We start from the raw sequence: 22,508 nt of genomic DNA on the forward strand, positions 1-22,508 counted from the left end.
GGATTTGAAAAGGTCAGAGAGAGCCTGTGTGCCTGATGTAGCCCCTTCCAGAGCTTTCTACCCTCTGCTACTCTCAGGTGAGAAAGCAGGAAAAGAAGCACAGAGAGCGAGACAAGCTGAACACTGACTTGTGCTGCTCCACCATGTCGGTACAGGGGGTTTCTTGGGATGAGAGTGTGAGGGATCACTGAGCAAGGTTTGCGCAGATGATTTGTACAAGTCCTGTGAGAGCTAGAGATGAAAAGGCTGGAGTGTGACAGGAGCCTGGATAATCTCTGACATAAAGCCCCATGTACATGAAAGGGACAAAAGCCGGGGGGGTTCGGCGTGTGCATGGCCGATGACACGCAGTGGCGCAGCATCTCACACACACACCCCAGCTGTGACACCGCTGCCTGCAGTGCCCTCCTCCCACACCACGACCCCCTGGTGACAGTAAGCCTTAACACAACCCCATCCCCGTGCTGATCCTCCAAACACACACCGACATCACGACCAAACATGTGAAAAACCTGTTGACTCTCCTAAAGATGCTCACAAATGTACACACAAGACTCAAATATCCTGGCATGGCAAAGCTCGGAGCAGCCTGGTTCTTTAACACAGGAGCTTGCAGGAGCCCTGCTGAAGAACAGACTCAGACCCTTCAGATATCTGTCCAGAGTTGGCACGACCTGTTCTGGCCAGCCTGCCGTGCTCAGGCTTGGTACTGTGTGTCCATTTGTCACCTGCGTCCATCCCTGATGCAGTGGCAGGTTGCCTTATGGCTCAGTGCTGTCTCTACTATTTCTTTCTGGTATTTTTTTTTTTTTTCCCAGGGTCAGTCACAGTCTTTCCTCATTGCTTTATGATGAAAAGTTTGATTGTTTTTGAGGATCTGAGGAAATTACTTTCTTGCTTCCTCATATTTCAGGCCCTGGAGTGGAAACTGTCTCTCTGTCATTGACTTTCTTCTCTCGCCCGTTGGTTGTTCAGCTGCTCCCTTCTGATTTGGTCTGTGCTTTCTGTTTGGTTCTTGATGGTGGAGGGAGATGTTCCCTGTGAAACACTCGGCCCCTCAAAGGCACATCAGCTCCTTTCTTTAATTTTGCTGTCACATCCCTACCATTTCCAGACGCATCCCATCGATCCCTGGCAGAAACGCGCTTGGGGACACGCTCAAAAGACCTGGGTGATCCCTCAACGGGTAAAACACACCTCGGACGGATCCCTCTCCTCCCCCCACCCTCCGTTCCCCATCGCTCCTACCTCTCCCATGTGTCCCACGGGCTCTGCCCGTGGGGCTCGACCGAACCCCGCCGCCTGCCCCGCCGGGGCTGCGCCTCGCCGGGGCCGCCCGTCTGCAGCTCCCCCCCCGCCCGGTACCGCGGCGGCCACGGGGTCCCGGGGGGCCGAAGCCCGGGGATGATGGATGCGGGAACGGGGGACGGGGGGCGGGACCGAGGGGTGGCATCTCCCCGAGGGCACTGCTGCGGGGCGGAAAGGCGAGGGTCGGCGGGGATGAGCCCCGGGGGGCGGCCCAGGGGAGGGGGATCCCGGGGGGCCTCCGCCCGCCCCCAAGGACGGACCGGTCCGGGGGTGGCATTCGCCGGAGCGAGCTGGAGCGACGGGTCCCTTGGAGACACCTCTCTCCATGGCAACCTAATCGCTTCCTGTGAAGATCCCGAAATAACCGACGAGACGGGGGAGCGGAGCCGAGCGGAGCGGAGCCGAGCGGAGCCGAGCCGTGCGGGCAGCGGCGGGGAGGCGGCGGGGGGCAGGTCCGGCGGGCGCGGGGCTGCGGGAGCGCGGCGCGGGCGGGCAGGGAGCGGGAGGAGCCTTCGCGCCCGGCCGCCGGGGCAGGGGGCTCCGGGCCGGGGGGACGCGCTGCCCCCGCCCGGCCGCTGCCCTCGCCCGGCCGCCCCGGCGCCCCCCGCGGGCTGCAGAAGGGGCCACGGTGCCGGGCGCGCCCGTGCCAGCAGCCATGGGGTTAACGGGAGGCAGCGAGCGAGAGAGACAGAGACAGAGAGAGAGAAAGAGGGGCTGGACCAGTCCTCGGCAGCTGTTTATTTCAAGGCATCTCTCGCTCCCTCTCCCTCAGCCAAGGCTCAGCCTCAGCAAACCTTCCTCCTCCTCTTCCTCCTCCTCCTCCTCCTCTCCTTCCTTCGTCCTGGCCATGAGAGGCACGGGCAGCAGCAGCTGTGCTCCCCCAGCCCTCTGCTCCGCCGCCCCGGCTGCGCCCCACTCGTCTCCCCGCAAGGTAAGTTCATCCTCTCGGCCCGGGCTTGGGGGACAGAGTGGGGACGGGGCTGCAGGGGCGGGGGGGAGGGGGGCTGCACGCCCGTCTCCAAGTCATCTCTCCCCGTCTCCTTCCCTGTGTCCTTTCTTCCCCCTTTTTCTTTTCCCTTTCCCGATCTAGTTGCTCTGTCTCCTTCTAGCCGGCTGTCTCCTTCCTCCCCCCTCCTTTTCCTCCTCTTTTCGTCAGGGGCAGGGGATGCCTGAGGGGCCGGGAGGGAGAGGGCACAGCCGAGGGATCGCTGCCTCTTACCCTCCAGCTCCGGGCTCCATCACAGACCTGTTGTGCTGGAGCGCTGGAGCCTGCGCTGAGGAAGGCGACTTCAGCCAAATTGGCGCAGCTGGAGAAAGGAAACAGAGGGGTCAGTCCCACCTCCTGCCTGTCCAAGGGTGCACCATGCAAGAGAGAGCAATTCAGATGTGGAGACTCAGCACTTGAAGCACTTGGATGCCCGGGAACAGTAGGAAACTGGGAGGCAGAAGATTGTCAGACTCATGACATGTATTGCAGGCAGGCACTAGATGGCAGGGGACCGGCATCCTAGAGTGCTGCTTGGAATGGGGCCACACTCACAGTTCCCAAATGCAGGGAGACTTAAGCTCAGAGGACCATTGATGGGCTTCACACGCCCATTCCCCTGCTATGAAAACGTCCAAATGCAGCATCACCCTTCCGAGCCCTGCATTCTGCCCCAGCCTAGGATTACCATACCCAGCCCATAAGTACTCACCCTAGCAGCCTGGCAGTGGAATTCCTATCGGCAAGTCACTGAACGCTGCAGGACCTGCACTGACTCAGGGCGAGCAGAGTCAGTCCCTCTGGGATCCTGCTGGATCCTCCTGGGTGCTGCCACCAACCCTCTCAGCCTCAGACATCAGGTAGAGCAGCCTGACGTGAGCCACTGCATTCCAACTGCCAGCCCCCAAATCCAGCCAGCTTTGGGAGGTGCTGCCCCCAGCCCCAGGCTTAGCAGGAACTCTTTCCCTGGATGGGCTTGGCATCACCACCCCCGGGAGCCGGCATTGGGATTCACAGTCCCAGCTGCCAAAACTCCTCCGAGTGCAGCAGAATTGTCACCCTGGGGCATCTGCTCTGGGATTCCTCCCTTTCCCTGTCCCCACCCAGCTGAATACAGCAGGGCATATACATAACCCCTTTCCACCAACACCTGGGGTTCGTGCTTCCTGCTGCCAAACCAGTAATGACTGCATCTCTGCCTCTTGGACCATGAACTCTGGGGTGTTCATGGACACTGAGAAAAATACAGGTGTGGTGTGCCCAGGGCATCACGCAGTGGGGAGGCGGGGGGGAAGGGGACTCTCGCTTCCAGTGCCTGAACTCGCTCTGCTCAGTGCTTGGAGATAGCTGCTAGCTAGTTCCGTGGTCCCAGATCACAGTCTCGTATCAGTAGCTGTCACCACAGCCCTCAGTGCTGGCTGGGAGATTAAAAAATGACAGCAAACCTAGCATTCCACCTCTGCAAGGAGGGCTGGGTCCTCCTCGGGTTTGTTTTGATTTTTTCATCACTATTTCGAGTGGAATCGTTGCAGTGGGGGAGCTGGGCGAAGCAAGGATTTGCATGAAGCTCTCAGTGCTGCGGGGTTGCTAATGGTGAGCGTTATTTCAGCCAGCAGTAAGTTTCATAATCTTGGCCCAGCTCTTGTGAATGTTCCATTTTTCAGGGTCATGAGCCTCTTTACCCTTCTTCCATCCCTTCCCCCTCTCCCCAAACTGGTTGGCAATTTCATTGTTCCAGTGGAATATATCCGTCATGTGAGGTCATCGCTGCATAAGGAGAGGTGATTGATTGCTTAGGTCACTGGGGCCTGTCCCATGCTGGGCTTTGAATGCTGGTTTGGAGACCTTGAACCGGACTGTGTGCTCAAAGGCGAGGCGATGTGGGGTGCAGAGGGGCACGGTGATGCATTCCCGGCAGCTTGAGTCGCCGAGCAAACAGACTGCTGCATTCTGAACTAGCTGGAGCGCTCTGAGAGCAGACAGCTTCATTCCTAGAGGCACAGTATCACAGCAGTCAAGCTCTAGATGTTACAAAAATACAGATAGATCATCATCTGCCAGCTGAGCCAGACAGCATCGGGTGCAACTCTTTTCCCATCCCCGAATGGAAGGAGCCTCTACCCGCTCCTCGCTAACACGGCTTGTGTGCGCTTGGCTTCATCCAACTGCTCTCCAGTCAGAGCTGATCTCGGCTAGGCATTGAGAAAGCTGTGAGATTCTCAGATTTTAAGGCCAGAGGGACCATTTTGATCATCGAGACTGACCTACAGCGGAGCACAGGCCAGAGAATTTCACCAATTTAATTTCCTGTGCCAAGCCCATAACTTCTGATTGAACTGTAGCATCTCTTTTAGGAATACAGCCAGGCAAAGGCTGCAGGCAGTAGGGAACACACCACCTGCCTAGGTGAATTGTGCTGGTATGTGACCCTCTTTATTAATAGTATTGTTCCTCATTTGAATTTGTCAAACTTCAGCATTTTGTAACAGAAGGTTACAGATTGCACTTGATGCAAGGCAGCTACGGCACACGGCTTGCACCTTGATTCTTTTATTCCTGTGATGCCTTTTTTATTTGGATAGGATTTATCTATGGCATTAAGGTATACAAGAATCCTGAACACAGAGAAGGAGTTATCGTAAGCGAATCCTAGGGCTTTCCTGGGGCACAGTAGTATCTGAACTCCAGAGCTCAGGGTGTCACATTCAGGGTTTAGTCAGAGCTCCCTGCTCTGAGCAGGGGTGCAGCAGGCTCTGCTTCTTAGCCATTAGGTAGGATGTCAATTCCCAGCTGCCCTTGGTGAAACGCTACATATGCTTTGGGGCATGGCTACTGAGATCTGCTCTCTCATGTCCCAGCAGCGGCGGGTCTGTGCTGCGGGAGGCTTACAAAGAGGGAAGAAGCACAGATGGGTGTGGGGAACAGCAGCAGGATTCCTGCTTCCAGTCTGCAAATGCATGAGAGCAGCTCCTAACAGATTAGCCCCAGTCTGGAGTGATGGTGGGGTCCATATGCAGTAGCAAAGAACAGTGTAATTCTTACTCACTGCTTTCGAGCACCAAGATTCACAAACTGAGCTCAATGAAGTGCCCCAGGGAAATAGCTTTGTCATTCACACTCTGTCATCTGTGCATCACAGGACTGGAACGCTGAGATGAAGGCTCTGTACCTAGAGTGAAAGTATGCAGGTTTCTTGATCAGACTCTGGGAGCAGCCCTGTCCAGTTTTATTGCCATTAGACCTGGGAAACACGTATGAAAGCAAGAGCCTTGCCATGAGGTACTGGTACAGAAATCCAGTCTCCCTGCTCTGGCACACAAAGGCTTCTTGAATGGTATGAGGTGGGATTTATACTCCCAGGTAGTAAGAGCATTGGCTTCCCCTCCTCTGCTCTGAAGGTCTATCAGTTTATTCAGGATCCACACTGGGACCTGCATCCAGAGCTGAACGAAGGGCATGTGTTACTCCTGCCCTCCAACACAGCAGGGTCGGTGCCCAGGACACAATCCCACTGCTGGTGGCTGACCAGAGAGTGCCCCAGACATGCTTTGTCTGCTGTTTAGTCAATAATCCACAGGGACATTTCAAACATAAACGCTCCAAGCACAGTGGAATCCAGCCTGCACTTCCTGGTAATTTCACTGGAGACCATCCTTTGGTCTCACACCTTCCATGCCATGGGAGATACCTCTGTCCTGCTCCCAGCTGCTCCACAATCAGTCCTGGGTGTGCCAGTGCAGGACACATTCTCAGTCTTTGGGCATGATCTCATTAACAAACCAGTATCTGTTTATGGAGACCAACCAACTTTGCATCATTCCTGCACTCACCTGGAGCCACCTTTGGAGTGGGGGCATCCAGAATCACCAGCTCTTCACTCTGGGCAGCAGAACCCATGCACAACAGTGTCCTCAGTCCAAGGCTTGCACCCTCATGTATGGGCTGTCCTCTCCTCAGCACCATGTGCACGTGAGGCGGTCGGTGTTGCAGCTCACCCCTCCTCAGCTCATTCCATACGTTATCTGCTCCATAGGGCTGAAATTTAGACTACCGTGTGTGAAAGCCATCCAGGATTTGGCTCTGTAGGGTTTCTTATTCCCAGGTTTTCAACCCTGGGTGTCCATAGACCGGGATGTCATTCCCAAAGTTCACAATCTCAGCTTTGAAGAACAGTGATGTCTCCATTATGAGACCTCCCAACAAGCGAGGAGAGCACAGCAACCCCACATTCCTACCCCCAGGCACAGGGTAGTCTTCTGAAGGTAGAGCCATTGCTGTTAGGAGTGCAAGAGGTTATACATGCACCACTGCTGTACCACACTTCCCCGTGGGACTGGCACTGAGGTCTTTCTGTACCTGGAGAAGGCTGCCTCTGCTGGCATGGCACAGTCCAGCCCCACATCTCTCCTGCTTCCCAATGCAAAACAGCCCCCAGCCCCCGAAGACTTGAGTAGACTGAGAGTGCCATGCCACAAGCAAGCTCTTCATCCCAGGGAACTGCTGTCTCTGTGGTGAGTCCTAGGCATGGCCCCAGGCACTCCAAGCCACCTTGAAACCTCTCCTGCAACTTGTGTGTGCTTTAGCCTGGGGATTCACACGAGGAGGTCCTCCATGCTTGGAATTCTCTCCCTTTCAAAGTCCAGAATAAATTCTGTCATGGATTTGTGTTGCCAGACATGATCTTCCACGGCATCGTGATCATAATCCAGATGGCCAAGATCTCGCCAGTATCTGGCTTCAGAAGAAACTTGCTCCATTCTGCTGCCTCTCTGCAGAGCTGCATTTTAATACTGAGTCCCCTCCAAGGCTTAGAGGTTCAGGAGCAAAGAACAAAGAAATGCTGAGAATAGCTGCTCTTTTCTCCTCATCTTCGTCTCAGGATCCCTCCAGAGACTGATCTTGCCCCGGAGGGAGGGGCAGGGCACATTAGCCAACAATTCTTTTTTTTCCTGTGAACTTTGTTTAAATATTTAACAGAAGGAAACTAAAAATATCCCCAGTTAATGCAGCAGGAGCTAGATAGCTACTTAGTCTTGGGTGCCCTTCCTCCTGGCCCCTCTTCTCAGGTGTACATCACAGCAAGCCCTGGGCTCTTCCCTCTGGAAGAGGAAGCCCCCCACCGAGGAGGGGCTGCAGTTTTTGTTCGGGATGGGGTGTGCAGGGTCGGATGGTGGAAGCCGGGAGGTGCAGCACAGCTGGCTCACGGCTGGAGGGGCAGGGTTGGCCTCTGCATTGACTCTCTCAGCCAAGCATCCCTCTTTCTCCATCCCAGCAGCCACGGGAGGGCATAATTGTGGGTTGTTGGCATTCACGCTTTCCCCTTCACGATGAAGGAGCAGGCTGAACATCTCGCATGATTTTTTTTTTTTGTCCTGTGTGTGTGTGCGGCTGCAGAGAGGATCCGGGGTCAGGCACATAAGAGCTCACCGGGGAAGGGCAGGCACGTTGCCGTGCCCAGCCAAGGGAAGGGGTGGGCAGCGTGAAGGGCAGCCGTGCCACCACCGGGCTGGTGCTGGAGGGTGCTGAGCTTCCAGGGCAGAAATCCGGCTGAGAGGACCTGACCTCACCCCGTGCTTTTGTTGCTCAGCCGTGGGAGGTGGGAGAGAAAAAGGAGGAATAGGGAAGAAAGGGAAGTATGGGACAGTGCAGAGGACATTAAGACAAGGCGTGTGGGAAGGTAATTTCGTGTTAGCTAAGAGAAAAGTAAATACTAAATATTTGATAGGCATATTTTTTCTCTTAAATTCTTTAGTGAGGCTGGACTTTTTCTCGCTGATTCACTCTTTCTCAGTCGTCTTGGTTTACCATTCCCGTGCTTCCCCTCTCGCTCCCTCGCTCTGGCACACAATGAAGAGGCTCTTTTTTAATAAATGGATTACACACTCCACACTATAAATAAACACAGGAATTAAGACTCCAACTTGTTCCAGTGATAAGCAAACAAAGATGCTGAATTCCACTCTCGGCCCTCAGACAGGAGAGTCCCTGGGGAAGCTGCGCATGTGCCCGGGCACGTGTGCTCGAGAGATTGCTCCTTGCTTTTGTGAGCATATGCTAACGCACGTGTTTCGGGGTGGATTTGGCATGAGGCGGGGGATGACGATGCACCTCCATGCATGGAGGGCAAGGGAGCAGGAGAGGGTGCACATGTGTGTGCATGGACTCCCCTTATCCTGCCTGACGGGGCTGGGAGCTCACCTGGGGTGGCAAACGCCACCTGCAAGGAGAGAACCGTCACCACTGTGTGAGGGGACACTGACACCCCTCCCTTTTGGTTGCCAGTGAAGAAGATGAGACAAGATCCTGACTGAGCGAAGACACTGTTGCATCTGAGATGGAACCCAGTGCCTGGTAGGTTCACAGCTTCCCACACTGGCAGGTGAGGCGGGAAGAAAACAGGAGTGTGGGTGGTGGCTGCTCCCGGCAGCTTGGCCTTTCAACGGGAGAAATGTTTAGATCAGGCTCTCTTCTTCTCCCCCCCACCCCACAGCAGGATGCCTCCACTCCTCTCCCGCATCCACTCCCTGCAGCTGTGGCATCTCCTCCTCGTCGTCCTGGCCGTCCCTCCTCCTGCCACATGGTCTCTTCGCTCTCGGGGCCCAGCAGCCCCTCGGCCTCTTTGCACCCGCCGGAACCCCTCGGCCCCACGCTCCATTTGCATCTGGGAAAGGACCTCGCAGCCGGAGCGGGATTCCCGCTCGGATTCCCGCTCGGATTCCCGCTCGGGCCTGCCGCGCCAGCGTGGCCTGCCCGCGCGAGGAGCAGAACTGCGGCACGTGGTGCGGCTGAGGCGCCAGGCCGCGGGGGCCCGGCCCGCCACCCCCTCCGGATTCGAGGATGGCATGCCCTCCTCCCAGTACCCCTGGGCCATCGTGTGGGGTCCCACGGTGTCGGATGAGGATGGAGGGGACACAAACTCGGCCAACCCAGGCTTCCCACCGCTGGGATACACCTTTGTCTCGCCGCACGGCATGGCGACGGCACAGCCCAACTCCCACTCGCTCCTGCACAACGCAGGGCTCAACCTGCGCGAGACCCCAGCCACCCTCCGGCCCTTCTTGTTCGGGCCCCGGGGAGAAGGTAAATCTGCCCCTTGCTTCTTTCAGCCCTGGTCCCCTGCAGGAGCAGCTGCTTCTGCAAAAGTCGTCAGGAACCTCCCCTTTCCCTGCTGCTCGCTGGGGACCGGAGGGAGTGACCATCACAACCCCCACTCCTTTGTCTCGCAGGTGTGGATCCCCAGCTGTACGTCACCATCACCATCTCCATAATCATTGTCCTGGTTGCCACTGGAATCATATTCAAGTTCTGGTGAGTGGGGTATGGGCCAATGGAGGCTCTCACTCCATTGGGCCAGTGTCTACAGGAGGACTGTGGGCTTGGGATCCATTTGTCCCAGGGGTGCAGATCCGGTGCTGCAATCCCTTGCAAGGTTTGGCACTCGGCCACACTGGGCTCTAATGCTGAGTGTAGCAGGGTCCATCCCACAAACCTCTCTGTCATCAAAGGGTCATCTCTTTTCTCACACCTTGCTCTCTCCACAGCTGGGACCGAAATCAGAAACGCCGGCGTCACTCGGGGCAGCAGAGCAGTGGGAGGCAGCAAGAGAGCCAGCAGCCCCTCACAGACCTCTCCCCCACCACCGTCAGCATCCTGGGGCCCTATGGAGACCCCCTGACCCCCACACCTGAGGCAGAGGAGTCCAGGCAAGGCCAGGAGGGTGCAGAGAAGCTGGGTGGCCACGGGAAGAATGCAGCCTTCCAGCTCAACCGGTGAGTGGCCAGTGAGCTGGGGCAGGAGGGTCTGGCAGGGGACACAGGGACAGGCACAGTGAGGCAGGGTAAAGGTGACATTGGCTAGCAGGAGTCAGGGTTTGGGGCAGTGTAAGCACTAATTAATTTCCAATTCCCTCTTTCCCCCAGAATCCCACTGGTGAACCTGTGAAGCTCCCAGGAGAGGCTGAGCTGGCTCCCCCACCCTCCTGTCACAGCTGGCGAGTGCGGACTCTCGCCACCTCTGCTACCCCAGGAAAAAAACAACCTCCTTGTGCCACGGCCCACCACCACCACCATTATTAACTAACCGCACCGGGATGTGCCTGGGCAAATGGACGAGCTGGGCCTCCTCAGCCTCCTGCTGGGGGAAGGTTGGGGACCCGCCCTGCCCACGCAGGACAGGGTGACCAGAGAGCAGGATGGTGGGAGGGAACCACAGCTGGTGGTGGTGTGACATCTTGACCTCCCCAGCCCCTCTTCTAGCATATGTGCACAGACACACTTGGATCTCCATGACTCTCTCACCAGTGCATGCCTGACATTGGGGGTAGGCAAGGTGGAAAGGCATACCCCTGTCCCCGTGGGCCCTCACCCTCCGTGTGTCCCTTCCCATGTTGTGTGCTTTGCAGTGAACGTCTGGAGTTCAGTGGCTGCAGGATTGCCCGCCAGGTGACTTGGATGGTGGCAACTTTGTTCCTGAGACCTGAGAGTCCCAAGGGTGGGTGAAGCTTGGGCAGAAGAGGCTCACTGAGCACCTGGGCCCTCTCAACAACCCATTTCCTTGAAGGAAACATTATCTTCCCCCTAGACAGAAGATATTCACATCTTTCCAGTTTCTTTCTGCCTAACATTCCTTTCGGTTTTTTCTCTTCAGCTTGTATTTTTCTTCCTCTCTCCGTCCACAGTTTTTTCCCCTCAGTTCCCACCCCCATGCCACTTCTCCTGCCAGTTAAAGTTGGAAAAGATTCCTCTAGCTTTCCAAATGTTTTGATATGTTGAAAGCCTCCTTGCTGTCCCTTTCCACCCCTTCAGCCTCCTTCAGCAAGGTTTTTCTGAATAACACCAGTCTATGAATAATATGAGTAACACCTTTCCAGAGGTGAAGCCCTCTGCTCACCGTGTTATTTAGCAAGTGTCCTGTACACAGCTAAAGCGTGGAATGCAGACATTGCTGGGCCTGAGGAACTTGAATTTTTCTGAGCTCTGAAAGAGATTTGCTTTCAGATACTCCTGGCACAGGCAACGAGGCAGCAGACAGGACTCTGCGCTTGGGATGACCAGGAGCAATTTAGAGTTGATCTTGGCAACATTGAAAGGGTTGCCACGTCCTGCTGGTAGGTCTCTCCTGGATTGCAAGGTGACTGGAAGCCCACAAGGCGGTGCTCACCAAGGGCATGAGAGAGAGGTGTCTGGGCTCCCAGGTGAAGCTTAATTCAGTTCCCCAGCTGGTCAGAAACTGAAAGCAATGGCACAGGTATCTGTCCAGATTGGTTGCCTGTGCACGTCCTTTGGAGCTGTGGTGGTCTATGGGGCTGGCAGCCACACTGTCACTTCCCTGTGTGAGCAAGATCCGTGCATCTCCACCTCTTCAGAGGCATGGACCCATGGGTATCACTTTGAGGACATGTGAGATGGCAAATTTCATCTTAATGACAATAGTTCCTCTTAGCTTTTATGGACACCTTCAAATTAATTAAAACCCCACACTGACAACCGCTGAGGTGAAAAGATGCACATTTAGATCAGGTTTCCCCTACAGTGTACAAACACCTTCTGGGTGTCAGCTGCTGGGCTGATGTGGCCAGAGGCAGGAATATCACCCACAATTTGAAAGCCCTAATTCACCATACAAGGTCTCTAACAAAAGTCATCTTGGAGAGAGAGAAGTGGCCTTTCATCCTTTATCTCTGCATTAAAAGCCTGTTCTTTATAGGACAAAGCACAGGGAATTTCATAAGACGCCTGGTTCTGCCTGTTTACCCAGCTGAACCATTAGGTGTTCTCAGGTCCCTTCTGACTCACTGTGAAGGGCATTTAAATGAGAGTGTAAATTACAATAAGCTTCCCAAAAACAGTAGAGATTTGGAGAAAATGACAGGTCAAATAAAATTACTGGCTTATTAAAAGCACAGAGTGGCTGAAAGATGTAGGTGGAAAAGGACTCTGGAGATCTCTAGTCTAAGCACAGGTTGAGTCTGTGCTTACAGCAGGGGATATTAGTGCTTTACCGTAGATCGATCTGTTACTGAGCCTGTTCCTATTTAGGATCCATGCAAGACTTTGGTGGACATTTAAGCTGCAGATGGACAGGGAAGGACCAGGTGGCGGTTCCTGCTTGCTGCCCCATTCATTGCTGCCCCTGTTCCCCCTCTCCCTGGCACCTCCCTGCTGGGGAAGGACATCTGCAGGAGGCTGCACTGATGATTGCTGGCAATTTACAATACCTTGAATTGGCTGAAGTAATCTTCCAGACCAGATTAATTAGATTGTTCTTTGATCAACAGCGTTTGTTGAAACAAGGCCAGAGTTTAGACTCTTCTACTTCAAGGGCTGTCTTTGGACTTCCTCTTTCCACATGCTGCATGGAGAGAAGGTTTGTAAGAAAGTGGCAGGGGTCCAGAGGAAGCATAGTGAAAATATTTTCTAGCACTTGATGTGGGGAAGCCCTGTGCTCTCCTGGGAAGGCTTTTGTAAATTCGGCAAACAAAACAGATTTTGGTTTAGGGATTTTCCTCCCCCTTTTACATGTCTCTGGTTTTGGTAAAAGTATCTCTGGGGAGTCAAACCTTTCATGGATACTGTGGAAAGGGGAAAGCTGGTGAAGCTGTGTAGAAAAAACTTACAACAACAGAGGCTTGGGTATAATGAATATCTTTTCTAAGAACAATTTTCCTAGCCAAATACATTTTTATGATAGTCATTCAATCTCTCACACAAAACAGGTTAGATACAGGGAAACAACTTCATTGTCCTGCCCAAACATTCATTGCTGTGCTTTGTCCCTGGAACAAAACACTCAGAACACATGTGGACACACAAGCTTCTTCCAGTCAATAAATAAATCTCACTGGATCTGTTTTCTCCATGACTGGAGCCTTATAAACCATCTTCCCCTACACAGACCGGAGTCAGAGCATGCCTGAGGTCTCTACCCTGGCCCAGGGTAATACTTTGTAGCATGTGCACTTGGTTGGGTTGACAGAATTGAGTACCAAGCCAGGGCAGAGGACAGCACCTTATTAGTCACAGCCCATCAGGTTTCCCTGTCTTCTAGGTGAATGGAGGTGAAAGATTTTTTCTTCTTTCCATTAGAAATGGAAAGGCTTTTTCTTTCCATGAGAGAGAAGAGTGTGCAGGGAAACCAACTGGAAGTGCTCATAATCTTGGTTTAATTCTGCCCAACATCTCTACGCTATTTAAAGGGACCATCTAGGTGGGCCGAGTGAGATGAAGTAACTGTGTCTCTGCTGAGCTCCTGGAGAGCCCTGGCTTTTTGAACACAGGGGTGGTCTCTCTGTGAGCACAGTGGAAGGGAGGGAAGTTCCTGCTTTGAAGTAGCAACTGGAGTCTCCTCTTTACCCAAAAGAGTGGTATGACCACAAGGCTAAATCCTGCTTGGGCTTTGCCATCTGGTTGGTTGCAACTGGTGGGCAGCAAGCAGACTTCTGGTGTGTGCTTCCACACCTCTCCTCCAGTCCAGTTTCCTGGGACTCACATCCAGCATCCCAAAATTCAGAGAGGGCTATCTACCTCTTCCTCAACGGCACCCAAGTGCCCTTGCAAATCTGGTCCCTTCATTTCTCACTCCAGTTCCCAATGAAGAAAAATATTCGGAAAGGAGTGGTTCGTTCATTCCCTGCAAGTTCTCAAACAGGACCACCTTGAGACTGTTCTGAATTAAACTGTGGTTTTGTTTTTTCACTCTGACAAACCACATCTGTGGCACAGCCTTGGAGCTGAGACCTGCAGCACAAAAATCCTGAGTCAAACTCCAGCTCCCCAGCTGCGTCCCTGCTAACGTCCCACTGTAGTCCTGGCCCTACCCTGGCAGGACCATAGAGAGAGGCCCCTTCCTTCACCAACTGCTGGCTCTCTACTCCTCTTTTCCTGTTGTTTTCCCTCTCCCACTGTTTTCCCTCTTCCCACTCTTGTCCTGTACCATGGTCTCCCTCCTGGTTCTCTCTCCCCTCCTATTGTTTCGCTCTCCCTACTCCTCTCTTGCTCTCCCTTTGCCACTCAGTCTCGTTCTGCCGCGGCTTCCATCCTCCCCTCCAGCCTCCCTCCTGCTCCTCTGCTCAGTCTCGCTCTTCCCCCTCCCCTGCCCTTGTGCGCTGTGATATATATTTTTGTAGGATTTCTCTTCTCCTTGTGGTGAAATATTCAAATCTTGTGGGATGTTAGTTTCAACATTTTTAAATAAAACTTTGCAAAATATTGAAAGCAGACCTCTTGCTTCTGTGGAAGGTGTCACACTGGAAAAGTCAGGGTGGGATGAGAGGGACTGCACCCTGGGCAGACCCCTTTGGGATGGGGGCTCAGACTGTTGGCATCCCACATTCTCCTTTTGGGAGCAGAGGGGGCAATTTGGCCCCGTGTCCATCTTACCTTGGTCTCTGCCAACCAAAGGGACCCTTTGACCACCCTCACGCATTTCCATGGGAGGTGGCTCCTGGTGGAGGAGAAGCCCTTCTTCATCCACTTCCCCAGCCAAAGCTGCTGTCCTGCCTCTGGAGCTGCTGCCTGCCAGGCACGCCTGTCACTCTGGGGGCCAGCCTGTCCTGGAGAGGTGACAGGAGCCGAGGGGAAGGGAGGGACATGGAGCGCTGCAGGCGCAGAAGCCTCCCTCACTTTGTTCCCCGCGGCTGCCTCCGCAATTTCTATTTACAGCCCTGCTGCCTCCCCTCCTGGCCACAGTGCTGCTGCTGTTGCTGGTTTCCAGGGCTGCTCTGTAATTAAGCATCCTTGTCTCCTGCAACTCCTCCACTTCACAAGCCCAGCGGCAATCGGGGCTGGGGGTGCACCAGGCTTGATGGCCACTCCAGAGGGCTGCTCCCTGGCAATGGTCGGAAGACTGCTGGGGATGGGGATGATTCCCAGCCCCTACTCCCTCTGCCCTGAATCCTTTGGGTATTGGAGCTGTCCCTGATCCTCTGCTTTGTTGGAGGAAGGAGCAGGCTTTGCAGACCAGACCTGACTTCAGACTCTGGGGTTTTTGCCCATGGGAAGGACCCTTCCTGCTGCAGGGCCAGGCCCCTCCACATGGCACCCTGTGCCCTGGACAGGATCTCTGTGGGCTGAGGTGCCCTGGACAGGATCTCTTTGGGCTGAGGTGCCCTGGGCAGGATTGCTGTGGGTTGGTGGTGGCCCCGGGCCCATCAGAGAGCAGACACACTCCTGTGGTGGCTGTCCCGGGGTACAGACACACAAAAGGCTGAACAGCACCTCTTCTGCCCCTGTGCTGAGTGTGAGAGGGCAGAGACTTTCAGCCCTGTTGCTTTAGGTGGAAGATCATCTCCAGTCAACAGCTTTGGGGCCGGGCAAGCCAGAGAGACTTGACAGAGGTGGCAATAGACTCTCATTTTGCTGAAATTACACTCATGTACTCATTGGTGCGGTGAGATGTTTTGCACAAACCTCATCTGCTTCCAGCCAGAGCTTCAGCCCTTCCTGCTGACTTCTCTGTCATCAGATGCTTTTCCTCTGGTGCCCTCTCTGCACAGGCTGGGGCTGCAGACACTCAGCCAAACATACCCTTTTTCACCAGGACTCACTCACTCTGACTCACAGGAGAAGCTCCACAAGCTACCCCTCATTCTTGTGGCTTCCTGAAACACTGACTCCCTGGTCTAGTTCCCTCCCCTCTCATCACCACTCCCCACTACATCACTTTTACCCCCCTGCCCATGTTGACTTCACACCCTTCCAGTCTGGTCCCAGCCCTGTCTCCTTTTCCAGCATCTCCATTCCTTTCCAGTTTACAGCCTTGCCTCCTTCCATAGCATCTCCCCCACATCCTGTTCTCCAGCAGGGAGCCAGCACAGGGAGTTGCATTCTGAACGAGGACAGCAGAGATGGGAGGAATGAATGCAATCATTTAAATCAAAGAAGAATATACAAAACCTGCACAATGACTTCAAGACACATAAAAATCACCCTAACGAGTGGTCAAAAAACAAGCATGAGGTGTTGCTGACCTCTGTGATAACCTGGGAAAGAAAGTAGTTCAGAAAAACATTTTGAAAACATCTCCAAAATCTGGGATTCCCTCCAACTGAATGCCTTCTATAACCTGCTATAAATTATCCCATTACGGGAAAAAAATCAGGCAACTATCAGCTGGAAGAGTCTGGATTGCAGGCATGTGGCAGCAACCAACAACGCTTGCTTACCTCCCCTGCTCAGGGACCTTCTCCAGAGCTGGAAGTTAGGACTTCATGTGCTCTGGCTCTGCCCTCATCCCCAGGCCTGTGCTGCTGGATATCATTCCTTTGTGCTCCTTTGCAGCGCGCCTCGCGAGAGAGCCATCCCGGCACTGTGGGCACGAGGGGAGTGGTGGGAAAGCACCTGTGGAGCTGTGGGCATCCCTTTGCTCCTCCAGGAGGGTGTGGAGCGGGCATGGCAGCACGGAAAAGCTGTGCTAACTCAAATGTGGAGCCTTTGTGCAGGGGGACTCGAGAGCTTCAATCACAGGTAGCTCTGCACTCTACTAAAGGGACCTGGCTCTGTGGATGGCCATTTAATTAGGAGAAATGCACAACTTGAAACTGCCATAAAGAGTCGCCCTGAAACAAGCAACCTCTCATTTCAGCATCATGTAAAAGAGTTGAGTAGTTCCCTTGGTTCATTCCTGCTTTGATCCTTAGAGGCAGAATTGAATCTTTATTGAGGGCTGCTGTGTCTCCGAGTGCACATTGCACTCAGTGAATAATAGGCCATTCAGTGACGCATTCCACATTGATCCAAAGCCCAGCTTTCTCTGGGAGTGACCAGAATACAAGCAAAACCATCTTCAGCCTCAGATCAATCCTCACAAGGGATATGGCAGGGAAGCAAATGCCAGTCTCTGCTCCAGGGCCCTGTCCTGCCTCTCTGTGGCTTCTAGTTAGCGCTCCAGTGGCAGGAGAGCAGACGCTCTAGGGCAGCCAGTCTCGTTTGAAGCTCAGACTTTGTCGACAGCTGGACATACCACAAGGGTTGAACAAGCAAGCAAACAAACAAGCCTGGGGTGACTTGTTTTCTATCAGAGGAACATGGTGTGGTGCCTACAGCATGCGCTGGTCAAATCTGAGTTACAGCCTGGCCTGGCTAGGGAGCCAGTTGGTTTCCTTGTTAGTTTGCCTATGAAAGGATGCACCAGAATCACAGGCATCGTGATTCTCTCAGGTGCTCTCTAAGCCTTGGTAAAGGCTTGCAGAAGCTTTCTGAGCTCTTCTCAAACCAAAGGGCAGTCAGTGGTGGGTGTCTCTGCTGTACCAGGGGGGACAATCTAGCCAGGTTAAGACACAGTTTTGCCTGAATTAGTTCATTCACCAAAACATGAATGAAGTGGTTAAATACACCTACAGTGGAGGTTTGTGCCCATCTTATTATGTTGATTCAGACACATTTGGCAATACCAGGATGAGTTATCTAAGCCTGAAGTGGTTTCTCTCCCATGCTTTTTCTGCTTTGCCAACTCTTTTCTTATGTGACACATTACACAAATCACAAACATCGCACAAATGAGATCCGACGCTCTGTGTACCCTGCGTTGGCTGGATACACAGCAGGAACCCTAAGAGGTTTCCTTATAATGAGATTTCTCTTATGCCAAGCATCAGGGCCTCCATGACAAAATTGAAGACCAAAAATATTGTCCTGAATAAATGTGGTTTTCTTGTATCTACTCACACTGGCCAGCTTACATGTAGCTCCGTATGGAGTGCAGTAATTTTCAGCGCAGGATATGGGGAAAGGACAAATTGTCCCCTTGTACCTGCAAGTTAGAGGAGGGCTGGGACAAAAGAATAATACTGCCTCTTCCAGGGCTTTGGTGACAGTTCTTTGTTGATACCCAGGCAGTCCTGCAGAGAGAAACAAGTTGCCTAACTAAAATATAAGGAGCTGAGGCTGTCAAGCAAAGGCCTAAAGAGAAGTATGAGGGAGCAGGAATATGAAGGTGGACAGGAAAAGGCAGGGTGAGGAGAGAGTGGGCAGAACCAGAAACTGTGGTTGGGATTAAATGATGGGGCTTGGAAGGAGAAGTAGGATGAAAGGCAGGGATCAGAATAGAAATTTAGAGCTAGGGGGCATTAAAAGCATTGGGTAAATGAAGACAAGGTGGGTGAAGCAGGGCTCTGGGAGCTCACTGGGACCAGGATTATGTCAAAAGTGAAGCCCCAGTTTAGCCTGAGCACTTACTCAGCTCTCCTGATCCTTCCAGCTGTTTCAGGAGCAGCAGTTGAATCCTCCCCTGCCTGCCTGCCCCCTGGGGAGGAGAGGAAAGGGAAAGCACATGCTCATGGGTCATCCCTCAGAGCTCAGCCTCATTGCTGCAGTGCTGACCCAACCCATGTGTGAGAGCTGCAGGACTGTCAAAAAATGTAGGTCAGGGGCTGAAAGTCCCTTTTGCAGGTTTAAAGGTCTCAGCCCTCTGATGTTTGCTCCAAAGGATGATACAATCCCACTTAAGGGACGTTGTTCCCTTTTCTTCCTTCCTTATCTATGTTAGTTGTCTGGCCATCATTTTCCAGGAGCTGAGAAGTGTCCACTTCATGTGACCTACAGTAGAGGCACCAAGAACTGAACCACAGGGATCGTGCTCTGAACACTCACACCACCTAGACCACCAAAAATGAGGCTGTCAGAGTCTGCTCTTGTGCTCCCAGAGCCAGTCTTTTGGCCTCTAGCCTTTACCACTAAAGGGCAAGGACAGAACCACCTGGAACAGGTACTGGAGCAGGGCCTGGTGAGGGAAGAGTCCCTCAGACCTGGGAATGTATGCACTGGAAAGCCCAGAAAGAATGATGTATGAAGAAAGTGCTTAGGAAAGTTGAAGCCAAGGATGCAAATGTGAAGGAAGGAGTGAGTAGAGGTATGAACAGTGAGCACCATCCTCTGCACCAGAAGGGCCTTCTGGAAAAGAAGTGCATGATAACCTGACTCCAAGATTCTATCAGGATGGTGAATGAAGGAAGAAGCTGGTGTTTCACAACTTCTGAGCTCACTTGGCATCCTGGGTGGTTGCTGCCATTTGTTTTCTTCTTTGGTGATAATTGTACGTCGTTTCTCTGCACGGTTCACTGCACAAATGATTTCACACACCCGCCTGAGCTGTGCTTTATTGTACTTTGTTTAAATATGCAAAATTGTATGCAACTCCATGTGACGTCTTATGCAAATTGCTTCTTGTGTTACTGTGCATATTTGAAATTAATTTGAGTATGATCACAGCCCTGACTCTGAAGCCATTGTTTAGACTGAGCGCTCACCCAGCTCCCCTGATCCTTCCAGTTATCTCAGGAGCAGCAGCCTGAGCCTCCCCCGCCTGCCTCAGCCTTGATCCACCAGCAACATGCACTGGAGGTGACACAGCTTAGATGAAGGTCATGTTCCAGGCCTCTGCTGAGTTTGCCAGTTAGAGCAGCCAGAAACTGAGTATTTAATGGGGAAGCTGGAGCACCAGCCTCATGTCTCAGAAGGGTCTGCAGACATGAACACATGGGGAGCAAATTTTAATCCCTGCAGGGGCAGGCTAGCCTCTGGACAAGGACATGCCATCCAGTGGTTCAACAGCTCACCAAGATAACCAAAGGCATCTAGGCTTAGAAGAAAGCACTGGTTTTACAATGTCAGGAATTAGAGGTGTTTCATGGAGAAGCTTGTTAACAATCTGCCCCTTCTGGCAACGGATCTACAGATATAAGGCAAATGCTTTACACACAGGTGTTCCATATTTTTAAAAAGATCAGATTCCATTAAAAACATCTACTAAACACGCCAGCCATAACACAGGCAGCAATATAATGTCTACGCTAATCTCTGAGCACATTCAAGCCATTTCAGCAACACTCTTCATGCTAATTTTCCCTTTTCTCCTCTTCTTGGTTATGAGTCAGCAGCTAGGCTTGAAACCCCTAACCTTCATCACTGAGGCACGATGTAGACGTCACTCTGGAAAGGCCTTAATCATCTGTTAAAGAACAGAAAAGAGACAGACAGCCACCGAGTTAGCTGTTACTCCCGTTTTATCCCTGGCTCCTATAATCCACTGCAATCCAGCAGTGAAGTGTTTCGTGCGAGGATTTCTGCGTTGGGCAGTTGTGTGCAGGTGGGTGCCGGGAGGCTGGAGCTGTGTGCCACATCCCTGGGCTGCTGGTGTCCAGGGCTGCTGGTGTCCAGGGCTGCTGGTGTCCAGGGCTGCTGGTGTCCAGGGCTGGCAGCAGAAAGGAGCGAGGCAGGCGGTGCTCCCAGGCAGGTGCAGCTGGTTCACTGCAGCACCCAGCCTGAGGCTGCCCTGGGAGAGCTGCTGTCATCTTTCCCCTTGACAGATGCTCCTGGGGCATCCCCATGTCTCATCCCCTTTCACCATCCTATGCCAAGGTGGTCTCTGGGAAAGGGGTGATGGATGGACCCTGGCCACTAACCAGTACCCAGGATGGGCTCTAAGCCAGTGGGGAACTGGTCTTAAAGCCCCTGAGTGCCCAGCTCACTCCCCCTGGGCTGCAGCGTGGAGGAGCCCTCTTCTGCTCATCAGAAATCTTCTCAGATCTGCAAGACACCCAGCCATCACCTGAAGCAACTGGACTTGGGCCTGCCTGTCACACACTGTCCCTTTCAATTTCCGTGCTGAGCTCTCTGCACGCTGGAGGCAGGAGGACGCACATCCTGCACTCCCTGGGTAATTACAGCCCTACAGCACTCTGCAGTATCCCCAGGACACCATCCACAACCCCACACAGCCCCACTTCCAGGCCAGCCCCAGGCACCCAGCTTGGCTTGAGCTGCTTTGAGGGCAAAGTCATTACGAAAATGTCCTGCAATTGCATAAGAAGAGAGGACTGGCAGAGACCTCCTGGTCTGTGGCAAACAGCCCCATTGCATCCTCTTGCTTAGAGATTTCCAGTCCCACAACAAGTCATCTCCTGGCCTCACTGCTGCTGTTGAAAGGCTGTTCCAGATCCTTGCACTGGCAGGTGGGAAGCTCCTTTTAATTTCCATCCTCAGTGTACCCATGGCCCAGCCTGTGATAACTCATTCTTGTGCCAGCATTGTCCTCAGGCTTAAATTCAATGTCAAAACCCTTTGTTAACACAGAGTTAATGTTGCTTGGTGATAGCTCATTCATTCCCAGAACATTATGTTCATCAAAACGCAAACTTGTGGAAAAACAGGGCATTTAGAGCTAAAGTACATGCCCAGGCAACCTCACTTGTACACCTTCCGAGCTGGCAGCTGCCAGAGGGACTGTCAGCTCTCTGTCTGCATTCACTGCATCGGGTATAAAGTGTTCTGGGATGATCAGTGGGAGCGTTACCTGGGACTGGAGTGGGTGAGCAAGGAGGGGACAGCCAGTCCCTTGGGGACAGGCGAGGGGGGGTTCTGGCTGCCAGCTCTGGGATGAAAGGCAAAGTGTTTCTGCCCATGGGATACCCAGGTTCTTTCAGTGCACCACTTTCAAGGACAGAAGGCGATTACGTGTGATTAGGACATCCTGGGGTAAAGATTTCACCAGGCACTTCACTCTGCAACAACACCGAAGGCAACACTCTCTGGCAAGTGTCAGCTCATAAAAATGCAACCGTGTGGCATCAGTGCTTTGGGAAGAGCACTCCAGTGCTCACTGAGAGAGCAGGTCCTGACCCACTGCACTGCAGAGTCACTGGGGTGGGGGAGAGCCATCTCCAGCAGCAAGTTTAGCTAGCCCAGCAGGTTTGGCACAACCACAGCTGGGGAGGACTCCTGCCATTTCTGGCAGCATCAGGCTGTTTGGCCTTTTGTGCAGTTGTAGTCACGCTGTTTCTACCACAGAGGCTGCTGTGTCTAAGGTGAAGGATGCTAGGAGGCTGCCATGAGCTTCAGCCCCATCCCAGGCTCCATATTAAGGGAATTCAGACCAGGATTGCCAGCAGGGTTCAGAGATGTACAGTGCACAAGAGCCAGGGCTGAAAAGTTTGGAAATTTTAATACATGGTGATTGCAGAAGGTTCAAGAACAGAAGCAAAGAATGGCCTGAGGGACTCCCTCTGTACACCCCTGCCCTGTTACCCATGCTGTAGCCATTTCCAGCTCACTTTTTCCACTGCATTAAAACATTAGTGCTTTAGAAACTGCTACTGTTTAAAACAAATTTTCTTACAGTGTTTGCTGCTGGGTATGTATTTTCTAAAGGGTGACTTATAGGAAGATCAATATGAAGGACAGCCACAAATCCTGCCCTAGACAGACTGCTCAGCATCCTTCTG

The 22,508-nt window shown here is 53.1% G+C and overlaps 1 protein-coding gene across 6 annotated transcripts; it reads left to right on the forward strand.

Moving 5' to 3' along the window:
* The first annotated feature begins 1,020 nt into the window (after positions 1 to 1,020).
* On the forward strand, positions 1,021 to 14,508 carry PIANP (PILR alpha associated neural protein). 6 transcript variants are annotated; one of them, XM_015646172.2, is made up of 7 exons: positions 1,021 to 1,186; positions 2,081 to 2,239; positions 8,576 to 8,644; positions 8,784 to 9,373; positions 9,520 to 9,601; positions 9,835 to 10,062; positions 10,213 to 14,508. In XM_015646172.2, exons 3-7 carry the CDS (start codon positions 8,628 to 8,630, stop codon positions 10,232 to 10,234), a joined length of 939 nt encoding a protein of 312 aa, XP_015501658.1. In that variant the 5' UTR covers positions 1,021 to 1,186; positions 2,081 to 2,239; positions 8,576 to 8,627; the 3' UTR covers positions 10,235 to 14,508. The 6 variants fall into 6 exon arrangements, with proteins under 6 accessions (XP_015501658.1, XP_015501650.1, XP_015501667.1 ...); XM_015646164.2 differs by lacking the exon at positions 1,021 to 1,186 and adding an exon at positions 1,555 to 1,760; XM_015646181.2 differs by lacking the exon at positions 1,021 to 1,186 and having other exon boundaries at positions 1,913 to 2,239; positions 8,787 to 9,373.
* Positions 14,509 to 22,508: the final 8,000 nt, after the last annotated feature.

The sequence above is a fragment of the Parus major genome, chromosome 1 (assembly GCF_001522545.3).
Source record: "Parus major isolate Abel chromosome 1, Parus_major1.1, whole genome shotgun sequence".
NCBI classification, from domain to species: domain Eukaryota; kingdom Metazoa; phylum Chordata; class Aves; order Passeriformes; family Paridae; genus Parus; species Parus major.

Bases quoted from the DNA above. Each gene is read 5' to 3' on its own strand.
- PIANP (XM_015646172.2), top strand. The intron at 9,374-9,519 runs GTAAATCTGCCC...TTTGTCTCGCAG, and splicing joins GTTCGGGCCCCGGGGAGAAG to GTGTGGATCCCCAGCTGTAC. The intron at 10,063-10,212 runs GTGAGTGGCCAG...TCTTTCCCCCAG, and splicing joins GCAGCCTTCCAGCTCAACCG to AATCCCACTGGTGAACCTGT.